This window comes from Microtus pennsylvanicus, chromosome 14 (assembly GCF_037038515.1).
Source record: "Microtus pennsylvanicus isolate mMicPen1 chromosome 14, mMicPen1.hap1, whole genome shotgun sequence".
Lineage (NCBI taxonomy): Eukaryota > Metazoa > Chordata > Mammalia > Rodentia > Cricetidae > Microtus > Microtus pennsylvanicus.
The window spans coordinates 5,678,880-5,704,517 of record NC_134592.1 but is presented as its reverse complement, the minus strand read 5'-3'; the positions used below and the strand labels follow the sequence as shown (position 1 = coordinate 5,704,517).

Genomic DNA, 25,638 nt, shown 5'->3' with positions numbered 1-25,638 from the left:
ACTTAGGAAACAATATGCGGACATTGCAAGAGGAAACAGCAAGAACAGCAGAGCTCTGAGAATAGTCAAAGGAACTTGAAAAAAAGCCAGCAGGTGAGTGCAGAAAGTATACACTATCTAAAGAACATGGAAAGATGCTGGGAACCACTATAGTAACTTCTCACGTTACCTTCGACCTTACTAAGAACCACAGAGGAAGGCTGAGTCTGGAGGTCAGCCTGCACACCAGACAAGAACAGCTCCACGTTGGGTCCGCACACCACTTCACTGGGGATATTAATGCCATCTGCGGGGCCCTGCAGGTCCAGCTTCCTTATCTTGAGGCTTGGTATCTCCACAGTGGGAAGGTGAATCTTCATGCTGGCTCCAGGTGGCTCCTGTGTAGCCTGATTTCCATCGTCAAGCGGAGCATCATCTATCTTCACATCTACACAGCGATCCATGCCCTCCAGGTTGGAGGACAGCGGATGAATGCTGAGGTCTGGAGTCTTAAGTTCACCCTGCATGGAGGGCAGGGACACCTCTGCTTCCATCTTGGGAGCTGCCGCCTCCAGAGTGGCTTCCATGCTGGGTTTGCCAGTTGCGGAAACGCCAAAAGAGGGCATCTTGAACTTGGGCATCTTGAACTTGCTGTCTTTGACGGCCATGTCCTTATCGACCATGGCCTGGTCCTCATCCAGTTTGACACCTGGAGCCTGGACATGAACCTCCATGCTGGGCAGGGACACCTCTAAATCCTGCATTTTCACATCGCTTTTGGGGCTTTTCACGTCCACCGTGGGGCCCTTGTGCTCCACTTTGGGGTCCTTCAAGTCCACATGGGGTCCCTTCAGGTCCACCTGGGGCATCTTGAAGCTGGGCATCTTGAACTTGCTGTCTTTGGTGGCCACATCCTTTTCAGCATGGGGCAGATCTTTCTGTAGCTTGGCACCTTGGGACTGAATGTCAACCTTCATGCCAGGCAGAGAAACCTCCATGTCAGGGCCACTAATCTCAGCTTTGGGGCTTTTCACGTCCACTTTGGGGTCCTTTGCATCCACTGTGGGGCCCTTTGCGTCCACTGTGGGGCCCTTCACGTCCACCTTGGGCATCTTGAAGCTGGGCATCTGTACCTTGGGCAGGTGGCCCTTCAGGCTGGCTCCGTCAGCATCCTGTGCGATCTGTTCTCCCTCAGGCAGCTGCAAGTCAGCTATCTTCACATCTACCTGGCCTGCCTTGACCTCCAGGTTGGAGGACGGCAGATGAATGCTGAGGTCTGGAGTCTTAAGTTCACCCTGCATGGAGGGCAGGGACACCTCTGCTTCCATCTTGGGAGCTGCCGCCTCCACAGTGGCTTCCATGCTGGGTTTGCCTGTTGCGGAAACGCCAAAAGAGGGCATCTTGAACTTGGGCATCTTGAACTTGCTGTCTTTGACGGCCATGTCCTTATCGACCATGGCCTGTTCCCCATCCAGTTTGACACCTGGAGCCGGGACATGAACCTCCATGCTGGGCAGGGACACCTCTAAATCCTGCATTTTCACATTGCTTTTGGGGCTTTTCACGTCCACCGTGGGGCCCTTTGCGTCCACTGTGGGGCCCTTGTGCTCCTCTTTGGGGTCCTTCAAGTCCACATGGGGTCCCTTCAGGTCCACCTTGGGCATCTTGAAGCTGGGCATCTTGAACTTGCTGTCTTTGGTGGCCACATCCTTTTCAGCATGGGGCAGATCCTTCTGTAGCTTGGCACCCTGGGACTGAATGTCAACCTTCATGCCAGGCAGAGAAACTTCCATGTCAGGGTCACTAATCTCAACATTGGGGCTTTTCACGTCCACTTTGGGGCCCTTTGCATCCACTGTGGGGCCCTTCACGTCCACTGTGGGGCCCTTCACGTCCACTGTGGGGCCCTTCACGTCCACTGTGGGGCCCTTCACGTCCACTGTGGGGCCCTCCACGTCCACTGTGGGGCCCTTCACGTCCACCTTGGGCATCTTGAAGCTGGGCATCTGTACCTTGGGCAGGTGGCCCTTCAGGCTGGCTCCGTCAGCATCCTGTGCGATCTGTTCTCCCTCAGGCAGCTGCATGTCTGCTATCTTCACCTCTACCTGGCCTGCCTTGACCTCCAGGTTGGAGGACAGCAGATGAATGCTGAGGTCTGGAGTCTTAAGTTCACCCTCCATGGAGGGCAGGGACACCTCTGCTTCCATCTTGGGGGCTGCCACCTCCATAGTGGCGGCCATGCTGGGTTTGCCAGTTGTGGACACGCCAAAAGAGGGCATCTTGAACTTGGGCATCTTGAACTTGCTGTCTTTGGTGGCCACATCCTTTTCAGCATTGGGCAGATCTTTCTGTAGCTTGGCACCTTGGGACTGAATGTCAACCTTCATGCCAGGCAGAGAAACTTCCATGTCAGGGCCACTAATCTCAGCTTTGGGGCTTTTCACGTCCACTTTGGGGTCCTTTGCATCCACTGTGGGGCCCTTCACGTCCACTGTGGGGCCCTTCACGTCCACCTTGGGCATCTTGAAGCTGGGCATCTGTACCTTGGGCAGGTGGCCCTTCAGGCTGGCTCCGTCAGCATCCTGTGCGGTCTTCTCTCCTTCAGGCAGCTGGACTTCTGCCACCTTCACATCTACCTGGCCTGCCTTGACCTCCAGGTTGGAGGACGGCAGATGAATGCTGAGGTCTGGAGTCTTAAGTTCACCCTGCATGGAGGGCAGGGACACCTCTGCTTCCATCTTGGGAGCTGCCGCCTCCACAGTGGCTTCCATGCTGGGTTTGCCTGTTGCGGAAACGCCAAAAGAGGGCATCTTGAACTTGGGCATCTTGAACTTGCTGTCTTTGACGGCCATGTCCTTATCGACCATGGCCTGGTCCTCATCCAGTTTGACACCTGGAGCCTGGACATGAACCTCCATGCTGGGCAGGGACACCTCTAAATCCTGCATTTTCACATCGCTTTTGGGGCTTTTCACGTCCACCGTGGGGCCCTTGTGCTCCACTTTGGGGTCCTTCAAGTCCACATGGGGTCCCTTCAGGTCCACCTTGGGCATCTTGAAGCTGGGCATCTTGAACTTGCTGTCTTTGGTGGCCACATCCTTTTCAGCATGGGGCAGATCTTTCTGTAGCTTGGCACCTTGGGACTGAATGTCAACCTTCATGCCAGGCAGAGAAACTTCCATGTCAGGGCCACTAATCTCAGCTTTGGGGCTTTTCACGTCCACTTTGGGGTCCTTTGCATCCACTGTGGGGCCCTTCACGTCCACTGTGGGGCCCTTCACGTCCACCTTGGGCATCTTGAAGCTGGGCATCTTGAAGCTGGGCATCTGTACCTTGGGGAGGTGGCCCTTCAGGCTGGCTCCGTCAGCATCCTGTGCGATCTGTTCTCCCTCAGGCAGCTGCAAGTCAGCTATCTTCACATCTACCTGGCCTGCCTTGACCTCCAGGTTGGAGGACGGCAGATGAATGCTGAGGTCTGGAGTCTTAAGTTCACCCTGCATGGAGGGCAGGGACACCTCTGCTTCCATCTTGGGAGCTGCCGCCTCCACAGTGGCTTCCATGCTGGGTTTGCCTGTTGCGGAAACGCCAAAAGAGGGCATCTTGAACTTGGGCATCTTGAACTTGCTGTCTTTGACGGCCATGTCCTTATCGACCATGGCCTGTTCCCCATCCAGTTTGACACCTGGAGCCGGGACATGAACCTCCATGCTGGGCAGGGACACCTCTAAATCCTGCATTTTCACATTGCTTTTGGGGCTTTTCACGTCCACCGTGGGGCCCTTTGCGTCCACTGTGGGGCCCTTGTGCTCCTCTTTGGGGTCCTTCAAGTCCACATGGGGTCCCTTCAGGTCCACCTTGGGCATCTTGAAGCTGGGCATCTTGAACTTGCTGTCTTTGGTGGCCACATCCTTTTCAGCATGGGGCAGATCCTTCTGTAGCTTGGCACCCTGGGACTGAATGTCAACCTTCATGCCAGGCAGAGAAACTTCCATGTCAGGGTCACTAATCTCAACATTGGGGCTTTTCACGTCCACTTTGGGGCCCTTTGCATCCACTGTGGGGCCCTTCACGTCCACTGTGGGGCCCTTCACGTCCACTGTGGGGCCCTTCACGTCCACTGTGGGGCCCTTCACGTCCACTGTGGGGCCCTCCACGTCCACTGTGGGGCCCTTCACGTCCACCTTGGGCATCTTGAAGCTGGGCATCTGTACCTTGGGCAGGTGGCCCTTCAGGCTGGCTCCGTCAGCATCCTGTGCGATCTGTTCTCCCTCAGGCAGCTGCATGTCTGCTATCTTCACCTCTACCTGGCCTGCCTTGACCTCCAGGTTGGAGGACAGCAGATGAATGCTGAGGTCTGGAGTCTTAAGTTCACCCTCCATGGAGGGCAGGGACACCTCTGCTTCCATCTTGGGGGCTGCCACCTCCATAGTGGCGGCCATGCTGGGTTTGCCAGTTGTGGACACGCCAAAAGAGGGCATCTTGAACTTGGGCATCTTGAACTTGCTGTCTTTGGTGGCCACATCCTTTTCAGCATTGGGCAGATCTTTCTGTAGCTTGGCACCTTGGGACTGAATGTCAACCTTCATGCCAGGCAGAGAAACTTCCATGTCAGGGCCACTAATCTCAGCTTTGGGGCTTTTCACGTCCACTTTGGGGTCCTTTGCATCCACTGTGGGGCCCTTCACGTCCACTGTGGGGCCCTTCACGTCCACCTTGGGCATCTTGAAGCTGGGCATCTGTACCTTGGGCAGGTGGCCCTTCAGGCTGGCTCCGTCAGCATCCTGTGCGGTCTTCTCTCCTTCAGGCAGCTGGACTTCTGCCACCTTCACATCTACCTGGCCTGCCTTGACCTCCAGGTTGGAGGACGGCAGATGAATGCTGAGGTCTGGAGTCTTAAGTTCACCCTGCATGGAGGGCAGGGACACCTCTGCTTCCATCTTGGGAGCTGCCGCCTCCACAGTGGCTTCCATGCTGGGTTTGCCTGTTGCGGAAACGCCAAAAGAGGGCATCTTGAACTTGGGCATCTTGAACTTGCTGTCTTTGACGGCCATGTCCTTATCGACCATGGCCTGGTCCTCATCCAGTTTGACACCTGGAGCCTGGACATGAACCTCCATGCTGGGCAGGGACACCTCTAAATCCTGCATTTTCACATCGCTTTTGGGGCTTTTCACGTCCACCGTGGGGCCCTTGTGCTCCACTTTGGGGTCCTTCAAGTCCACATGGGGTCCCTTCAGGTCCACCTTGGGCATCTTGAAGCTGGGCATCTTGAACTTGCTGTCTTTGGTGGCCACATCCTTTTCAGCATGGGGCAGATCTTTCTGTAGCTTGGCACCTTGGGACTGAATGTCAACCTTCATGCCAGGCAGAGAAACTTCCATGTCAGGGCCACTAATCTCAGCTTTGGGGCTTTTCACGTCCACTTTGGGGTCCTTTGCATCCACTGTGGGGCCCTTCACGTCCACTGTGGGGCCCTTCACGTCCACCTTGGGCATCTTGAAGCTGGGCATCTTGAAGCTGGGCATCTGTACCTTGGGGAGGTGGCCCTTCAGGCTGGCTCCGTCAGCATCCTGTGCGATCTGTTCTCCCTCAGGCAGCTGCAAGTCAGCTATCTTCACATCTACCTGGCCTGCCTTGACCTCCAGGTTGGAGGACAGCAGATGAATGCTGAGGTCTGGAGTCTTAAGTTCACCCTGCATGGAGGGCAGGGACACCTCTGCTTCCATCTTGGGAGCTGCCGCCTCCAGAGTGGCTTCCATGCTGGGTTTGACTGTTGCGGAAACGCCAAAAGAGGGCATCTTGAACTTGGGCATCTTGAACTTGCTGTCTTTGACGGCCATGTCCTTATCGACCATGGCCTGTTCCCCATCCAGTTTGACACCTGGAGCCTGGACATGAACCTCCATGCTGGGCAGGGACACCTCTAAATCCTGCATTTTCACATCGCTTTTGGGGCTTTTCACGTCCACCGTGGGGCCCTTTGCGTCCACTGTGGGGCCCTTGTGCTCCACTTTGGGGTCCTTCAAGTCCACATGGGGTCCCTTCAGGTCCACCTTGGGCATCTTGAAGCTGGGCATCTTGAACTTGCTGTCTTTGGTGGCCACATCCTTTTCAGCATGGGGCAGATCCTTCTGTAGCTTGGCACCTTGGGACTGAATGTCAACCTTCATGCCAGGCAGAGAAACTTCCATGTCAGGGTCACTAATCTCAGCTTTGGGGCTTTTCACGTCCACTTTGGGGCGCTTTGCATCCACTGTGGGGCCCTTCACGTCCACTGTTGGGCCCTTCACGTCCACTGTGGGGCCCTCCACGTCCACTGTGGGGCCCTTCACGTCCACCTTGGGCATCTTGAAGCTGGGCATCTGTACCTTGGGCAGGTGGCCCTTCAGGCTGGCTCTGTCAGCATCCTGTGCGATCTGTTCTCCCTCAGGCAGCTGCAAGTCAGCTATCTTCACATCTACCTGGCCTGCCTTAACATCCAGGTTGGAGGACGGCAGATGAATGCTGAGGTCTGGAGTCTTAAGTTCACCCTGCATGGAGGGCAGGGACACCTCTGCTTCCATCTTGGGAGCTGCCGCCTCCACAGTGGCTTCCATGCTGGGTTTGCCTGTTGCGGAAACGCCAAAAGAGGGCATCTTGAACTTGGGCATCTTGAACTTGCTGTCTTTGACGGCCATGTCCTTATCGACCATGGCCTGTTCCCCATCCAGTTTGACACCTGGAGCCGGAACATGAACCTCCATGCTGGGCAGGGACACCTCTAAATCCTGCATTTTCACATTGCTTTTGGGGCTTTTCACGTCCACCGTGGGGCCCTTCACGTCTACTGTGGGGCCCTTCACGTCCACTGTGGGGCCCTTCACGTCCACCTTGGGCATCTTGAAGCTGGGCATCTGTACCTTGGGCAGGTGGCCCTTCAGGCTGGCTCCGTCAGCATCCTGTGCAATCTGTTCTCCCTCAGGCAGCTGCATGTCTGCTATCTTCACATCTACCTGGCCTGCCTTGACCTCCAGGTTGGAGGACGGAGGATGAATGCTGAGGTCTGGAGTCTTAAGTTCACCCTCCATGGAGGGCAGGGACACCTCTGCTTCCATCTTGGGGGCTGCCACCTCCAGAGAGGCTGCCATGCTGGGTTTGCCAGTTGTGGACACGCCGAAGGAGGGCATCTTGAACTTGGGCATCTTGAACTTGCTGTCTTTGGTGGCCTCGTGCGTTACAGCACGGGGAAGATCCTCCTGTAGCTTGGCACCTTGGGCCTGGATGTCTACCTTCACGCCAGGCAAGGACACCTCCATGTCAGGCCCACGAATCTCAGCTTTGGGGCTCTTCACATCCAGTGTGGGGCCCTTCACGTCCACTGTGAGTCCCTTCACGTCCACTGTGGGGCCCTTCAGGTCTACCTTGGGCATCTTGAAGCTGGGCATCTGCAAATTGGGCAGGTGGCCCTTCAGGCTGGCTCCGTCAGCATCCTGTGCGGTCTTCTCTCCTTCAGGCAGCTGGACTTCTGCCACCTTCACATCTACCTGGCCTGCCTTGACCTCCAGGTTGGAGGACGGCAGATGAATGCTGAGGTCTGGAGTCTTAAGTTCACCCTGCATGGAGGGCAGGGACACCTCTGCTTCCATCTTGGGAGCTGCCGCCTCCACAGTGGCTTCCATGCTGGGTTTGCCTGTTGCGGAAACGCCAAAAGAGGGCATCTTGAACTTGGGCATCTTGAACTTGCTGTCTTTGACGGCCATGTCCTTATCGACCATGGCCTGGTCCTCATCCAGTTTGACACCTGGAGCCTGGACATGAACCTCCATGCTGGGCAGGGACACCTCTAAATCCTGCATTTTCACATCGCTTTTGGGGCTTTTCACGTCCACCGTGGGGCCCTTGTGCTCCACTTTGGGGTCCTTCAAGTCCACATGGGGTCCCTTCAGGTCCACCTTGGGCATCTTGAAGCTGGGCATCTTGAACTTGCTGTCTTTGGTGGCCACATCCTTTTCAGCATGGGGCAGATCTTTCTGTAGCTTGGCACCTTGGGACTGAATGTCAACCTTCATGCCAGGCAGAGAAACCTCCGTGTCAGGGCCACTAATCTCAGCTTTGGGGCTTTTCACGTCCACTTTGGGGTCCTTTGCATCCACTGTGGGGCCCTTCACGTCCACTGTGGGGCCCTTCACGTCCACCTTGGGCATCTTGAAGCTGGGCATCTGTACCTTGGGGAGGTGGCCCTTCAGGCTGGCTCCGTCAGCATCCTGTGCGGTCTGTTCTCCCTCAGGCAGCTGCAAGTCAGCTATCTTCACATCTACCTGGCCTGCCTTGACCTCCAGGTTGGAGGACGGCAGATGAATGCTGAGGTCTGGAGTCTTAAGTTCACCCTGCATGGAGGGCAGGGACACCTCTGCTTCCATCTTGGGAGCTGCCGCCTCCACAGTGGCTTCCATGCTGGGTTTGCCTGTTGCGGAAACGCCAAAAGAGGGCATCTTGAACTTGGGCATCTTGAACTTGCTGTCTTTGACGGCCATGTCCTTATCGACCATGGCCTGTTCCCCATCCAGTTTGACACCTGGAGCCTGGACATGAACCTCCATGCTGGGCAGGGACACCTCTAAATCCTGCATTTTCACATCGCTTTTGGGGCTTTTCACGTCCACCGTGGGGCCCTTTGCGTCCACTGTGGGGCCCTTGTGCTCCACTTTGGGGTCCTTCAAGTCCACATGGGGTCCCTTCAGGTCCACCTTGGGCATCTTGAAGCTGGGCATCTTGAACTTGCTGTCTTTGGTGGCCACATCCTTTTCAGCATGGGGCAGATCCTTCTGTAGCTTGGCACCTTGGGACTGAATGTCAACCTTCATGCCAGGCAGAGAAACTTCCATGTCAGGGCCACTAATCTCAGCTTTGGGGCTTTTCACGTCCACTTTGGGGCCCTTTGCATCCACTGTGGGGCCCTTCACGTCCACTGTGGGGCCCTTCACGTCCACTGTGGGGCCCTCCACGTCCACTGTGGGGCCCTTCACGTCCACCTTGGTCATCTTGAAGCTGGGCATCTGTACCTTGGGCAGGTGGCCCTTCAGGCTGGCTCTGTCAGCATCCTGTGCGATCTGTTCTCCCTCAGGCAGCTGCAAGTCAGCTATCTTCACATCTACCTGGCCTGCCTTAACATCCAGGTTGGAGGACGGCAGATGAATGCTGAGGTCTGGAGTCTTAAGTTCACCCTGCATGGAGGGCAGGGACACCTCTGCTTCCATCTTGGGAGCTGCCGCCTCCACAGTGGCTTCCATGCTGGGTTTGCCTGTTGCGGAAACGCCAAAAGAGGGCATCTTGAACTTGGGCATCTTGAACTTGCTGTCTTTGACGGCCATGTCCTTATCGACCATGGCCTGTTCCCCATCCAGTTTGACACCTGGAGCCGGGACATGAACTTCCATGCTGGGCAGGGACACCTCTAAATCCTGCATTTTCACATTGCTTTTGGGGCTTTTCACGTCCACCGTGGGGCCCTTCACGTCTACTGTGGGGCCCTTCACGTCCACTGTGGGGCCCTTCACGTCCACCTTGGGCATCTTGAAGCTGGGCATCTGTACCTTGGGCAGGTGGCCCTTCAGGCTGGCTCCGTCAGCATCCTGTGCAATCTGTTCTCCCTCAGGCAGCTGCATGTCTGCTATCTTCACATCTACCTGGCCTGCCTTGACCTCCAGGTTGGAGGACGGAGGATGAATGCTGAGGTCTGGAGTCTTAAGTTCACCCTCCATGGAGGGCAGGGACACCTCTGCTTCCATCTTGGGGGCTGCCACCTCCAGAGAGGCTGCCATGCTGGGTTTGCCAGTTGTGGACACGCCGAAGGAGGGCATCTTGAACTTGGGCATCTTGAACTTGCTGTCTTTGGTGGCCTCGTGCGTTACAGCACGGGGAAGATCCTCCTGTAGCTTGGCACCTTGGGCCTGGATGTCTACCTTCACGCCAGGCAAGGACACCTCCATGTCAGGCCCACGAATCTCAGCTTTGGGGCTCTTCACATCCAGTGTGGGGCCCTTCACGTCCACTGTGAGTCCCTTCACGTCCACTGTGGGGCCCTTCAGGTCTACCTTGGGCATCTTGAAGCTGGGCATCTGCAAATTGGGCAGGTGGCCCTTCAGGCTGGCTCCGTCAGCATCCTGTGCGGTCTTCTCTCCTTCAGGCAGCTGGACTTCTGCCACCTTCACATCTACCTGGCCTGCCTTGACCTCCAGGTTGGAGGACGGCAGATGAATGCTGAGGTCTGGAGTCTTAAGTTCACCCTGCATGGAGGGCAGGGACACCTCTGCTTCCATCTTGGGAGCTGCCGCCTCCACAGTGGCTTCCATGCTGGGTTTGCCTGTTGCGGAAACGCCAAAAGAGGGCATCTTGAACTTGGGCATCTTGAACTTGCTGTCTTTGACGGCCATGTCCTTATCGACCATGGCCTGGTCCTCATCCAGTTTGACACCTGGAGCCTGGACATGAACCTCCATGCTGGGCAGGGACACCTCTAAATCCTGCATTTTCACATCGCTTTTGGGGCTTTTCACGTCCACCGTGGGGCCCTTGTGCTCCACTTTGGGGTCCTTCAAGTCCACATGGGGTCCCTTCAGGTCCACCTTGGGCATCTTGAAGCTGGGCATCTTGAACTTGCTGTCTTTGGTGGCCACATCCTTTTCAGCATGGGGCAGATCTTTCTGTAGCTTGGCACCTTGGGACTGAATGTCAACCTTCATGCCAGGCAGAGAAACCTCCGTGTCAGGGCCACTAATCTCAGCTTTGGGGCTTTTCACGTCCACTTTGGGGTCCTTTGCATCCACTGTGGGGCCCTTCACGTCCACTGTGGGGCCCTTCACGTCCACCTTGGGCATCTTGAAGCTGGGCATCTGTACCTTGGGGAGGTGGCCCTTCAGGCTGGCTCCGTCAGCATCCTGTGCGGTCTGTTCTCCCTCAGGCAGCTGCAAGTCAGCTATCTTCACATCTACCTGGCCTGCCTTGACCTCCAGGTTGGAGGACGGCAGATGAATGCTGAGGTCTGGAGTCTTAAGTTCACCCTGCATGGAGGGCAGGGACACCTCTGCTTCCATCTTGGGAGCTGCCGCCTCCAGAGTGGCTTCCATGCTGGGTTTGCCTGTTGCGGAAACGCCAAAAGAGGGCATCTTGAACTTGGGCATCTTGAACTTGCTGTCTTTGACGGCCATGTCCTTATCGACCATGGCCTGTTCCCCATCCAGTTTGACACCTGGAGCCTGGACATGAACCTCCATGCTGGGCAGGGACACCTCTAAATCCTGCATTTTCACATCGCTTTTGGGGCTTTTCACGTCCACCGTGGGGCCCTTTGCGTCCACTGTGGGGCCCTTGTGCTCCACTTTGGGGTCCTTCAAGTCCACATGGGGTCCCTTCCGGTCCACCTTGGGCATCTTGAAGCTGGGCATCTTGAACTTGCTGTCTTTGGTGGCCACATCCTTTTCAGCATGGGGCAGATCCTTCTGTAGCTTGGCACCTTGGGACTGAATGTCAACCTTCATGCCAGGCAGAGAAACTTCCATGTCAGGGCCACTAATCTCAGCTTTGGGGCTTTTCACGTCCACTTTGGGGCCCTTTGCATCCACTGTGGGGCCCTTCACGTCCACTGTGGGGCCCTTCACGTCCACTGTGGGGCCCTCCACGTCCACTGTGGGGCCCTTCACGTCCACCTTGGTCATCTTGAAGCTGGGCATCTGTACCTTGGGCAGGTGGCCCTTCAGGCTGGCTCTGTCAGCATCCTGTGCGATCTGTTCTCCCTCAGGCAGCTGCAAGTCAGCTATCTTCACATCTACCTGGCCTGCCTTAACATCCAGGTTGGAGGACGGCAGATGAATGCTGAGGTCTGGAGTCTTAAGTTCACCCTGCATGGAGGGCAGGGACACCTCTGCTTCCATCTTGGGAGCTGCCGCCTCCACAGTGGCTTCCATGCTGGGTTTGCCTGTTGCGGAAACGCCAAAAGAGGGCATCTTGAACTTGGGCATCTTGAACTTGCTGTCTTTGACGGCCATGTCCTTATCGACCATGGCCTGTTCCCCATCCAGTTTGACACCTGGAGCCGGGACATGAACTTCCATGCTGGGCAGGGACACCTCTAAATCCTGCATTTTCACATTGCTTTTGGGGCTTTTCACGTCCACCGTGGGGCCCTTCACGTCTACTGTGGGGCCCTTCACGTCCACTGTGGGGCCCTTCACGTCCACCTTGGGCATCTTGAAGCTGGGCATCTGTACCTTGGGCAGGTGGCCCTTCAGGCTGGCTCCGTCAGCATCCTGTGCAATCTGTTCTCCCTCAGGCAGCTGCATGTCTGCTATCTTCACATCTACCTGGCCTGCCTTGACCTCCAGGTTGGAGGACGGAGGATGAATGCTGAGGTCTGGAGTCTTAAGTTCACCCTCCATGGAGGGCAGGGACACCTCTGCTTCCATCTTGGGGGCTGCCACCTCCAGAGAGGCTGCCATGCTGGGTTTGCCAGTTGTGGACACGCCGAAGGAGGGCATCTTGAACTTGGGCATCTTGAACTTGCTGTCTTTGGTGGCCTCGTGCGTTACAGCACGGGGAAGATCCTCCTGTAGCTTGGCACCTTGGGCCTGGATGTCTACCTTCACGCCAGGCAAGGACACCTCCATGTCAGGCCCACGAATCTCAGCTTTGGGGCTCTTCACATCCAGTGTGGGGCCCTTCACGTCCACTGTGAGTCCCTTCACGTCCACTGTGGGGCCCTTCAGGTCTACCTTGGGCATCTTGAAGCTGGGCATCTGCAAATTGGGCAGGTGGCCCTTCAGGCTGGCTCCGTCAGCATCCTGTGCGGTCTTCTCTCCTTCAGGCAGCTGGACTTCTGCCACCTTCACATCTACCTGGCCTGCCTTGACCTCCAGGTTGGAGGACGGCAGATGAATGCTGAGGTCTGGAGTCTTAAGTTCACCCTGCATGGAGGGCAGGGACACCTCTGCTTCCATCTTGGGAGCTGCCGCCTCCACAGTGGCTTCCATGCTGGGTTTGCCTGTTGCGGAAACGCCAAAAGAGGGCATCTTGAACTTGGGCATCTTGAACTTGCTGTCTTTGACGGCCATGTCCTTATCGACCATGGCCTGGTCCTCATCCAGTTTGACACCTGGAGCCTGGACATGAACCTCCATGCTGGGCAGGGACACCTCTAAATCCTGCATTTTCACATCGCTTTTGGGGCTTTTCACGTCCACCGTGGGGCCCTTGTGCTCCACTTTGGGGTCCTTCAAGTCCACATGGGGTCCCTTCAGGTCCACCTTGGGCATCTTGAAGCTGGGCATCTTGAACTTGCTGTCTTTGGTGGCCACATCCTTTTCAGCATGGGGCAGATCTTTCTGTAGCTTGGCACCTTGGGACTGAATGTCAACCTTCATGCCAGGCAGAGAAACCTCCGTGTCAGGGCCACTAATCTCAGCTTTGGGGCTTTTCACGTCCACTTTGGGGTCCTTTGCATCCACTGTGGGGCCCTTCACGTCCACTGTGGGGCCCTTCACGTCCACCTTGGGCATCTTGAAGCTGGGCATCTGTACCTTGGGGAGGTGGCCCTTCAGGCTGGCTCCGTCAGCATCCTGTGCGGTCTGTTCTCCCTCAGGCAGCTGCAAGTCAGCTATCTTCACATCTACCTGGCCTGCCTTGACCTCCAGGTTGGAGGACGGCAGATGAATGCTGAGGTCTGGAGTCTTAAGTTCACCCTGCATGGAGGGCAGGGACACCTCTGCTTCCATCTTGGGAGCTGCCGCCTCCAGAGTGGCTTCCATGCTGGGTTTGCCTGTTGCGGAAACGCCAAAAGAGGGCATCTTGAACTTGGGCATCTTGAACTTGCTGTCTTTGACGGCCATGTCCTTATCGACCATGGCCTGTTCCCCATCCAGTTTGACACCTGGAGCCTGGACATGAACCTCCATGCTGGGCAGGGACACCTCTAAATCCTGCATTTTCACATCGCTTTTGGGGCTTTTCACGTCCACCGTGGGGCCCTTTGCGTCCACTGTGGGGCCCTTGTGCTCCACTTTGGGGTCCTTCAAGTCCACATGGGGTCCCTTCAGGTCCACCTTGGGCATCTTGAAGCTGGGCATCTTGAACTTGCTGTCTTTGGTGGCCACATCCTTTTCAGCATGGGGCAGATCCTTCTGTAGCTTGGCACCTTGGGACTGAATGTCAACCTTCATGCCAGGCAGAGAAACTTCCATGTCAGGGCCACTAATCTCAGCTTTGGGGCTTTTCACGTCCACTTTGGGGCCCTTTGCATCCACTGTGGGGCCCTTCACGTCCACTGTGGGGCCCTTCACGTCCACTGTGGGGCCCTCCACGTCCACTGTGGGGCCCTTCACGTCCACCTTGGTCATCTTGAAGCTGGGCATCTGTACCTTGGGCAGGTGGCCCTTCAGGCTGGCTCTGTCAGCATCCTGTGCGATCTGTTCTCCCTCAGGCAGCTGCAAGTCAGCTATCTTCACATCTACCTGGCCTGCCTTAACATCCAGGTTGGAGGACGGCAGATGAATGCTGAGGTCTGGAGTCTTAAGTTCACCCTGCATGGAGGGCAGGGACACCTCTGCTTCCATCTTGGGAGCTGCCGCCTCCACAGTGGCTTCCATGCTGGGTTTGCCTGTTGCGGAAACGCCAAAAGAGGGCATCTTGAACTTGGGCATCTTGAACTTGCTGTCTTTGACGGCCATGTCCTTATCGACCATGGCCTGTTCCCCATCCAGTTTGACACCTGGAGCCGGGACATGAACTTCCATGCTGGGCAGGGACACCTCTAAATCCTGCATTTTCACATTGCTTTTGGGGCTTTTCACGTCCACCGTGGGGCCCTTCACGTCTACTGTGGGGCCCTTCACGTCCACTGTGGGGCCCTTCACGTCCACCTTGGGCATCTTGAAGCTGGGCATCTGTACCTTGGGCAGGTGGCCCTTCAGGCTGGCTCCGTCAGCATCCTGTGCAATCTGTTCTCCCTCAGGCAGCTGCATGTCTGCTATCTTCACATCTACCTGGCCTGCCTTGACCTCCAGGTTGGAGGACGGAGGATGAATGCTGAGGTCTGGAGTCTTAAGTTCACCCTCCATGGAGGGCAGGGACACCTCTGCTTCCATCTTGGGGGCTGCCACCTCCAGAGAGGCTGCCATGCTGGGTTTGCCAGTTGTGGACACGCCGAAGGAGGGCATCTTGAACTTGGGCATCTTGAACTTGCTGTCTTTGGTGGCCTCGTGCGTTACAGCACGGGGAAGATCCTCCTGTAGCTTGGCACCTTGGACCTGGATGTCTACCTTCACGCCAGGCAAGGACACCTCCATGTCAGGCCCACGAATCTCAGCTTTGGGGCTCTTCACATCCAGTGTGGGGCCCTTCACGTCCACTGTGAGTCCCTTCACGTCCACTGTGGGGCCCTTCAGGTCTACCTTGGGCATCTTGAAGCTGGGCATCTGCAAATTGGGCAGGTGGCCCTTCAGGCTGGCTCCGTCAGCATCCTGTGCGGTCTTCTCTCCTTCAGGCAGCTGGACTTCTGCCACCTTCACATCTACCTGGCCTGCCTTGACCTCCAGGTTGGAGGACGGCAGATGAATGCTGAGGTCTGGAGTCTTAAGTTCACCCTGCATGGAGGGCAGGGATACCTCTGCTTCCATCTTGGGAGCTGCCGCCTCCACAGTGGCTTCCATGCTGGGTTTGCCTGTTGCGGAAACGCCAAAAGAGGGCATCTTGAACTTGGGCATCTTGAACTTGCTGTCTTTGACGGCCATGTCCTTATCGACCATGGCCTGGTCCTCATCCAGTTTGACACCTGGAGCCTGGACATGAACCTCCATGCTGGGCAGGGACACCTCTAAATCCTGCATTTTCACATCGCTTTTGGGGCTTTTCACGTCCACCGTGGGGCCCTTGTGCTCCACTTTGGGGTCCTTCAAGTCCACATGGGGTCCCTTCAGGTCCACCTTGGGCATCTTGAAGCTGGGCATCTTGAACTTGCTGTCTTTGGTGGCCACATCCTTTTCAGCATGGGGCAGATCTTTCTGTAGCTTGGCACCTTGGGACTGAATGTCAACCTTCATGCCAGGCAGAGAAACCTCCGTGTCAGGGCCACTAATCTCAGCTTTGGGGCTTTTCACGTCCACTTTGGGGTCCTTTGCATCCACTGTGGGGCCCTTCACGTCCACTGTGGGGCCCTTCACGTCCACCTTGGGCATCTTGAAGCTGGGCATCTGTACCTTGGGGAGGTGGCCCTTCAGGCTGGCTCCGTCAGCATCCTGTGCGATCTGTTCTCCCTCAGGCAGCTGCAAGTCAGCTATCTTCACATCTACCTGGCCTGCCTTGACCTCCAGGTTGGAGGACGGCAGATGAATGCTGAGGTCTGGAGTCTTAAGTTCACCCTGCATGGAGGGCAGGGACACCTCTGCTTCCATCTTGGGAGCTGCCGCCTCCAGAGTGGCTTCCATGCTGGGTTTGCCTGTTGCGGAAACGCCAAAAGAGGGCATCTTGAACTTGGGCATCTTGAACTTGCTGTCTTTGACGGCCATGTCCTTATCGACCATGGCCTGTTCCCCATCCAGTTTGACACCTGGAGCCTGGACATGAACCTCCATGCTGGGCAGGGACACCTCTAAATCCTGCATTTTCACATCGCTTTTGGGGCTTTTCACGTCCACCGTGGGGCCCTTTGCGTCCACTGTGGGGCCCTTGTGCTCCACTTTGGGGTCCTTCAAGTCCACATGGGGTCCCTTCAGGTCCACCTTGGGCATCTTGAAGCTGGGCATCTTGAACTTGCTGTCTTTGGTGGCCACATCCTTTTCAGCATGGGGCAGATCCTTCTGTAGCTTGGCACCTTGGGACTGAATGTCAACCTTCATGCCAGGCAGAGAAACTTCCATGTCAGGGCCACTAATCTCAGCTTTGGGGCTTTTCACGTCCACTTTGGGGCCCTTTGCATCCACTGTGGGGCCCTTCACGTCCACTGTGGGGCCCTTCACGTCCACTGTGGGGCCCTCCACGTCCACTGTGGGGCCCTTCACGTCCACCTTGGGCATCTTGAAGCTGGGCATCTGTACCTTGGGCAGGTGGCCCTTCAGGCTGGCTCTGTCAGCATCCTGTGTGATCTGTTCTCCCTCAGGCAGCTGCAAGTCAGCTATCTTCACATCTACCTGGCCTGCCTTAACATCCAGGTTGGAGGACGGCAGATGAATGCTGAGGTCTGGAGTCTTAAGTTCACCCTGCATGGAGGGCAGGGACACCTCTGCTTCCATCTTGGGAGCTGCCGCCTCCACAGTGGCTTCCATGCTGGGTTTGCCAGTTGCGGAAACGCCAAAAGAGGGCATCTTGAACTTGGGCATCTTGAACTTGCTGTCTTTGACGGCCATGTCCTTATCGACCATGGCCTGTTCCCCATCCAGTTTGACACCTGGAGCCGGGACATGAACCTCCATGCTGGGCAGGGACACCTCTAAATCCTGCATTTTCACATCGCTTTTGGGGCTTTTCACGTCCACCGTGGGGCCCTTGTGCTCCACTTTGGGGTCCTTCAAGTCCACATGGGGTCCCTTCAGGTCCACCTTGGGCATCTTGAAGCTGGGCATCTTGAACTTGCTGTCTTTGGTGGCCACATCCTTTTCAGCATGGGGCAGATCTTTCTGTAGCTTGGCACCTTGGGACTGAATGTCAACCTTCATGTCAGGCAGAGAAACCTCCGTGTCAGGGCCACTAATCTCAGCTTTGGGGCTTTTCACGTCCACTTTGGGGTCCTTTGCATCCACTGTGGGGCCCTTCACGTCCACTGTGGGGCCCTTCACGTCCACCTTGGGCATCTTGAAGCTGGGCATCTGTACCTTGGGGAGGTGGCCCTTCAGGCTGGCTCCGTCAGCATCCTGTGCGATCTGTTCTCCCTCAGGCAGCTGCAAGTCAGCTATCTTCACATCTACCTGGCCTGCCTTGACCTCCAGGTTGGAGGACGGCAGATGAATGCTGAGGTCTGGAGTCTTAAGTTCACCCTGCATGGAGGGCAGGGACACCTCTGCTTCCATCTTGGGAGCTGCCGCCTCCAGAGTGGCTTCCATGCTGGGTTTGACTGTTGCGGAAACGCCAAAAGAGGGCATCTTGAACTTGGGCATCTTGAACTTGCTGTCTTTGACGGCCATGTCCTTATCGACCATGGCCTGTTCCCCATCCAGTTTGACACCTGGAGCCTGGACATGAACCTCCATGCTGGGCAGGGACACCTCTAAATCCTGCATTTTCACATCGCTTTTGGGGCTTTTCACGTCCACCGTGGGGCCCTTGTGCTCCACTTTGGGGTCCTTCAAGTCCACATGGGGTCCCTTCAGGTCCACCTGATGCATCTTGAAGCTGGGCATCTTGAACTTGCTGTCTTTGGTGGCCACATCCTTTTCAGCATGGGGCAGATCTTTCTGTAGCTTGGCACCTTGGGACTGAATGTCAACCTTCATGCCAGGCAGAGAAACTTCCATGTCAGGGTCACTAATCTCAGCTTTGGGGCTTTTCACGTCCACTTTGGGGCCCTTTGCATCCACTGTGGGGCCCTTCACGTCCACTGTGGGGCCCTCCACATCCACTGTGGGGCCCTTCACGTCCACCTTGGGCATCTTGAAGCTGGGCATCTGTACCTTGGGCAGGTGGCCCTTCAGGCTGGCTCCGTCAGCATCCTGTGCGATCTGTTCTCCCTCAGGCAGCTGCATGTCTGCTATCTTCACATCTACCTGGCCTGCCTTGACCTCCAGGTTGGAGGACGGCAGATGAATGCTGAGGTCTGGAGTCTTAAGTTCACCCTCCATGGAGGGCAGGGACACCTCTGCTTCCATCTTGGGGGCTGCAACCTCCATAGTGGCTGCCATGCTGGGTTTGCCAGTTGTGGACACGCCGAAGGAGGGCATCTTGAACTTGGGCATCTTGAACTTGCTGTCTTTGACGGCCATGTCCTTATCGACCATGGCCTGGTCCTCATCCAGTTTGACACCTGGAGCCTGGACATGAACCTCCATGCTGGGCAGGGACACCTCTAAATCCTGCATTTTCACATCGCTTTTGGGGCTTTTCACGTCCACCGTGGGGCCCTTCACGTCCACTGTGGGGCCCTTCACGTCCACTGTGGGGCCCTTCACGTCCACCTTGGGCATCTTGAAGCTGGGCATCTGTACCTTGGGCAGGTGGCCCTTCAGGCTGGCTCCGTCAGCATCCTGTGCAATCTGTTCTCCCTCAGGCAGCTGCATGTCTGCTATCTTCACATCTACCTGGCCTGCCTTGACCTCCAGGTTGGAGGACGGAGGATGAATGCTGAGGTCTGGAGTCTTAAGTTCACCCTGCATGGAGGGCAGGGACACCTCTGCTTCCATCTTTGGGGATGCCCCCTTCATATTGGCTGCCATGCTGGGTTTGCCAGTTGTGGACACGCCGAAGGAGGGCATCTTGAACTTGGGCATCTTGAACTTGCTGTCTTTGGTGGCCTCATGCGTTACAGCACGTGGAAGATCCTCCTGTAGCTTGGCACCTTGGGCCTGGATGTCTACCTTCACGCCAGGCAAGGACACCTCCATGTCAGGCCCACGAATCTCAGCTTTGGGGCTCTTCACATCCAGTGTGGGGCCCTTCACGTCCACTGTGAGTCCCTTCATGTCCACTGTGGGGCCCTTCAGGTCCACCTTGGGCATCTTGAAGCTGGGCATCTGCAAATTGGGCAGGTGGCCCTTCAGGCTGGCTCCGTCAGCATCCTGTGCGGTCTTCTCTCCTTCAGGCAGCTGGACTTCTGCCACCTTCACATCTACCTGGCCTGCCTTGACCTCCAGGTTGGAGGACGGCAGATGAATGCTGAGGTCTGGAGTCTTAAGTTCACCCTGCATGGAGGGCAGGGACACCTCTGCTTCCATCTTGGGAGCTGCCGCCTCCACAGTGGCTTCCATGCTGGGTTTGCCTGTTGCGGAAACGCCAAAAGAGGGCATCTTGAACTTGGGCATCTTGAACTTGCTGTCTTTGACGGCCATGTCCTTATCGACCATGGCCTGGTCCTCATCCAGTTTGACACCTGGAGCCTGGACATGAACCTCCATGCTGGGCAGGGACACCTCTAAATCCTGCATTTTCACATCGCTTTTGGGGCTTTTCACGTCCACCGTGGGGCCCTTGTGCTCCACTTTGGGGTCCTTCAAGTCCACATGGGGTCCCTTCAGGTCCACCTGGGGCATCTTGAAGCTGGGCATCTTGAACTTGCTGTCTTTGGTGGCCACATCCTTTTCAGCATGGGGCAGATCTTTCTGTAGCTTGGCACCTTGGGACTGAATGTCAACCTTCATGCCAGGCAGAGAAACTTCCATGTCAGGGTCACTAATCTCAGCTTTGGGGCTTTTCACGTCCACTTTGGGGCCCTTTGCATCCACTGTGGGGCCCTTCACGTCCACTGTGGGGCCCTCCACATCCACTGTGGGGCCCTTCACGTCCACCTTGGGCATCTTGAAGCTGGGCATCTGTACCTTGGGCAGGTGGCCCTTCAGGCTGGCTCCGTCAGCATCCTGTGCGATCTGTTCTCCCTCAGGCAGCTGCATGTCTGCTATCTTCACATCTACCTGGCCTGCCTTGACCTCCAGGTTGGAGGACGGAGCATGAACGCTGAGGTCTGGAGTCTTAAGTTCACCCTGCATGGAGGGCAGGGACACCTCTGCTTCCATCTTGGGGGATGCCACCTCCATAGTGGCTGCCATGCTGGGTTTGCCAGTTGTGGACACGCCGAAGGAGGGCATCTTGAACTTGGGCATCTTGAACTTGCTGTCTTTGGTGGCCTCATGTGTCACAGCACGTGGAAGATCCTTCTGTAGCCTGGCACTTTCGGCCTGGATGTCTACCTTCATGCCAGGCAAGGATACTTCCATGTCAGGATCACTAATCTCAGCTTTGGGGCCCTTCACATCCAGTGTGGGGCCCTTCACGTCCACTGTGAGTCCCTTCATGTCCACTGTGGGGCCCTTCAGGTCCACCTTGGGCGTCTTGAAGCTGGGCATCTGCAAATTGGGCAGGTGGCCCTTCAGGCTGGCTCCGTCAGCATCCTGTGCGGTCTTTTCTCCTTCACGGAGTTGGACTTCTTCCATCTTCACCTCTACCTGGCCTGCCTTGACCTCCAGGTTGAAGGACGGCGGATGAATGCTGAGGTCTGGAGTCTTAAGTTCACCCTGCATGGAGGGCAGGGACACCTCTGCTTCCATCGTGGGTGTTTGCACCTCCATCGATGCCTGTGTGCCAGGTTTGCCTGGTGGATACTCACAGAAGGATGGCTCCTTGAACTTGGTCATCTTGAAGCTTATTTCTTTTTCTGAGTATTCCTTGCCGTTGTCTTCAGTGTCTGCCTCTGTGTGCCTTGCCTGTGCAGCCTTTCTGCTCTCTGTTTTCTGTGATGTGTGTCTGTCTTCCTTACATTCCCTTTCCTTTTTCTCTGGTTCCTCTTTCCGTTTTTCTTCGTCCAGTGTCTCATTGTCCTCTGTACTCACCTCTTTTCTCTCCCTCTTCACTGTTACTGCCTCCTTAGTTGGAGACCATCCAAAGGATGGTATCCTGAACTTCGGCATCTTCACCTTTATTTGTCCTGTCTGTGTGACCTGTTCTGTGTCTTTCTTCTCCTGTTCACTCTCCCAGCCTTCTCTTCCATCCTTTCCTCCTTTTTCTGTAGCGTGTCCCGTCCTTCCTTGTGACTCTGCTGGCACTTGCCTGTCTTTTCTGCCTCTGTCTACTGTTTCTCTCCTTTCCTTCTCCCCTATTCCAACTTCTTTACTTCCTTTTTTTGTCTCTTTTGTCTTTTTTTTTGAAAACCCAGTTTCTGTGGTTTTTGAGTTGCACAGTGCAAGCTGTGTGCTGCCCTGGTCAGGTTTGTCTTGCAGGGACAGTCTTGCAATGCCCATCTCCAGACTTTCTACTATCTCCCATTCCTCATCCCAGCTGCTTCCTGGGGCTGGCTCCACTCTATGCTGGCTAAGTGTCTTCTCCTTGTCTTGTTTTGCCAACTGCTTTTTCTTTCTTTGATGTTTGTCTGTTTTCACCACCATTTCTCCAGGGCCTTCTTTTTCCAAGTTGGAATTACTGAGCTTCGTGGGCATCTGTGTAGTTAGAGCAGACGTGAACCCAGATGCCTGTGTCTCATCCTCCTGTAACTGGGACTCTTCCAGCAGTCCAGCATGACCGTGCCTGTCCTGTGGCTCTCTGCCTGTCTGCTCAGTTATATTTGCGCCCTGCCCTGAGCGCATCCCAAATCTCAGGTTCAGGAACTTCCTTCTTTGTCTTCTTGTCCCTGACTTCTGCTCCTGGCTGTCAGCTGTCAGCTGGGCCTCTGTGTCTGTGCTTGTGGGGGACACTTCATGTGTGTCCCTTTGCTCTGAGGCTTCTGAGGAACTGTGTGAGCGTCGGGGACCTGATGCCCGCTTGCTCCCTAAGGCTTGAAATTTCGGCCAGGAGAGTCTGTCCTGGGGACGCCTCTGGCGACCATCCCTGGACTTAGAAATAAGCCTTTCTCGGTCTCCATCTACCTCTAGTGTCTTTGTAGGGGTCTCCATGTATCCATCAGCAGTGTCCTTGTCCTGAAACAGGAGAAGACGCTGTTTGGTTTGGGTACAATAACTAGTACTGGAGACACTGTCCACAGGAATGGGGTCTCTGGGGCAGCTTGGGATACCTTGCATCTCTCTGGGCAGGACCTTACCTGCTTTTCCTGGCTTTTCAAGCCTTGCTGAGAATGCAGAATGGCTGACTCCTCTCCCTTGCTGGCAGAGAGCTTCCGTTTGATTCTGAACTGCACTTTGTATGGTTCTGAGTACTGAAGGATTTTAAGAGCATCTTCATATTTCATGTGGTCAAAGAATATGGTTGCACTGAGAAGTTGATCCCCTAAGGGAAGAGGAAACCAAGTTCTGTGCCCCAGTCCCCACCAGAATAGAAATGGCCGTGGGGCTGCATTGGCAAGGGGAAGGCCTACAGCCAGCTCCCCAAAGGCACCTCAAACACCTGGCAGAAAATCAGGGCACAGTGGGCAGTCCCAGCTTAGGCTGGCTGAGCAAAGCCCATGGGGCCATCCAGAGCCTTAGGTGAGGCCCACCCCTTCCAGGTTTCTCCATCCCCCCCCCGTGGTGGTGTTTGATGATGGAGCCCCCAGGATGGGCCAGCTGTGGTACCTTCTCTCAGGCTGAATAGTTTTGCAGCAGAGGAGTCCTTCAGCACTTGTTTGACAAAGATCCCCTGGTCCCCTCCACCTGTGACAGTGTAGCCACTGGCTCCGGCCTCTACCTCAGTGTTCAGGGTCACTTCTGTTGCCTCCTGCATAGTCTGGGCAGAAGAAGCACACGAAAGGTGTGGTGTGCATTTGCCCATCTCATATGGGCATGACTGCAGTGGGTGGTATCCGTGCTGCCTGGGTAGAGGTTGCAGCACCACCCAAGTGGGCCAGGCTGCTGTGGCCAGCTGTGGACAGCCTCAGGCAGAACCATCTCCCCTTGTCCCCACAGGAGACAGCCTGCCTGTGCAGCCGTGTCCCCAGGGGAGAGGCTCTTGCCAGCCTTCCTTCTGCTAATCCTTCACTGGCTCGTTACAAATATGTGAGGATCCATCCCATGTAGTCACCAGGGCTGGCTCCCAGTGGGGACACAAACACCAGGGAAGTCTGCAGCCCACCTGATCCAGCAAAGGATGGCCACTTTGATGGGTACTCACTGAACCCCTCCCATCTCCCTTGGCCAAGGCCGCTCCTTACCACAGTCTGGCTACTCTCTTCCACAGTGTTGCTCACTGCACACTGAAGCATGGTTGTACGCGTGTTAGTCAGGAGTCAGACTCTTTCCATTAGAAGGCAGGTACTAGCCTCCGCATCTGCCCCTCCCAGGCCTGAGGCACAGGGTATGCCCCTCCCTCCATCTCCTGGGGCTATTTCCTGGCTTGTCATGGATGTAGTGCCTACCTCTGGGTGACTCATGCTGGAGAAAGCTGTGGATTCCCCTGAATCCCTTTTCCACCAGGATCTCCGTCTGCCAGAGGAGCTGCGCCTGCCCTGGTTGCTTTCCTGCAGTCAAGGGGTTGGGAGTTACCACTTACTCTACTAAGGAGATGGGAGTGCCAGGGAGGCTCAGGGAAGGGGAGCCCAGGATGCAGGGGTACAGGGATTCCAGGGTGTGGAGTGTATAGGGGAGCTGAGTACCCAGGCCCTCAGTAGGAAAGGCAACTGTCAGCCTTCTGTTTTCTCTCTGGGGAACAGGCATGCGCCCACCCTACAGCAGCTGGAAGTACTTTAGAGTGGGGAAGATCCTCAAAGTGTAAAACAGGTCCTTGGCACAGACAACGCCATGGCTCCTCTCACGAGGAAGTTCACAGTCTCCTCTCCAAGGTAGCATGAGTGTACATGTGTGTATGTGCCATGAAGGCATATGCCCCTGCCACACCCCACACACGGATTCTCAGAGTCTGTCTCACACACACACCACACACACACAAGCTGCAAGTGTCCCCACCTCCACAGTGGCTCAGCCAGCTAAAGGGAGGGACACTGGAGGAGAAGGCAAGACCAAGTGCATACAGCAGGCAGGGCAAGCGGGTTGCACAGTCGTGAACAGAGAATAGTGGCACTTGTGGGCCACACCTACGCCTTCCTTCTGCCAGTTGGTCTGCCCAGCAGGCTTACCTGGGCTCCGAAGCCAGCACCTTCAACTGTGTATTCATAAACAGGTGAGGACCCCTGCGGTCTTGGCCGAATGATCTCACCCACAGGCCCTTCGGTCACCTGGCAGAAAATAATAAAGTCACCTCCAAGCACTAGCCCTCCAGGCTGGGGGAAGATGGGGTGGGGTGACACTCACAGAATGGTCCTCTTCAGTCTCAGCCCCTGGGTCCTGCTGCTGCAGCTGTCGACCGGACGCTGTAGAGATAAAGGCTGTTAGTGGACATGAGGGCCTGAGGGATGATCCAGAGACCCTGGGTGGGGGCAGTGGGAGCAACCGCAGGAAAAGCAGCAGGGATTTGGGTGCTCAGACATTATACAGATTTGCAGGTTTAGTCCCAGAAAGAAACAGAAACAATAACTGCCCTGAGCCTGAAATTAATATCCAGAATTGCTTCAATATGTTCTGCTAGATGTCCAGCATCCATCCAAAAATCACAGGCAGTAAAAAGAAACAAGAAGGGGGAGGAGCAAGGCACATGATGGAAGAAAGGTGTCTCTGAGAGTCCACAAGTGACGGAAGGTGTCTCCAAGAGTCTGCGATGCTCACTTAACACAGACCCCAACTGACCACTCTGAGAGTCCGCGATGAGCATTTTTTGTTTGGTTTTTTTTTTACATTTTATTTATTTATTATGTATACAATATTCTGTCTGCATGTATGTCTGCAGGCCAGAAGAGGGCACCAGACTTCATTACAGATGGTTGTGAGCCACCATGTGGTTGCCGGGAATTGAACTCAGGACCTTTGGAAGAGCAGGCAATGCTCTTAACCACTGAGCCATCTCTCCGGCCCCCGCGATGAGCATTTAACACAGACCCCAACTGACCACTCTGAGAGTCCGCGATGCGCATTTAACACAAGCTCCAAATGACCACTCTGAGAGTCCGCGATGCGCATTTAACACAGACTCCAAATGACCACTAACGGATTATTTAAAACACTAAAGGAAACCGAGTGT

The 25,638-nt window shown here is 55.7% G+C and overlaps 1 protein-coding gene across 1 annotated transcript in view; it reads right to left on the bottom strand.

Annotated features, from left to right (window-relative positions):
• The window catches only part of Ahnak2 (AHNAK nucleoprotein 2), a 42,884-nt gene that overhangs the window by 3,392 nt on the left and 13,854 nt on the right, over positions 1–25,638 (bottom strand). Inside the window, exons 2-12 of the mRNA XM_075948529.1 lie at positions 24,816–24,874; positions 24,641–24,739; positions 23,924–24,025; positions 23,145–23,295; positions 22,676–22,860; positions 17,673–22,553; positions 17,004–17,429; positions 11,580–16,676; positions 4,071–11,255; positions 1,944–3,701; positions 170–1,865 (exon numbers count right to left, since the gene is read on the bottom strand). Of these exons, the coding sequence (XP_075804644.1) occupies positions 170–1,865; positions 1,944–3,701; positions 4,071–11,255; positions 11,580–16,676; positions 17,004–17,429; positions 17,673–22,553; positions 22,676–22,860; positions 23,145–23,295; positions 23,924–24,025; positions 24,641–24,739; positions 24,816–24,874 (21,639 nt within the window). The remainder of the gene's footprint in view (positions 1–169; positions 1,866–1,943; positions 3,702–4,070; positions 11,256–11,579; positions 16,677–17,003; positions 17,430–17,672; positions 22,554–22,675; positions 22,861–23,144; positions 23,296–23,923; positions 24,026–24,640; positions 24,740–24,815; positions 24,875–25,638) is intronic.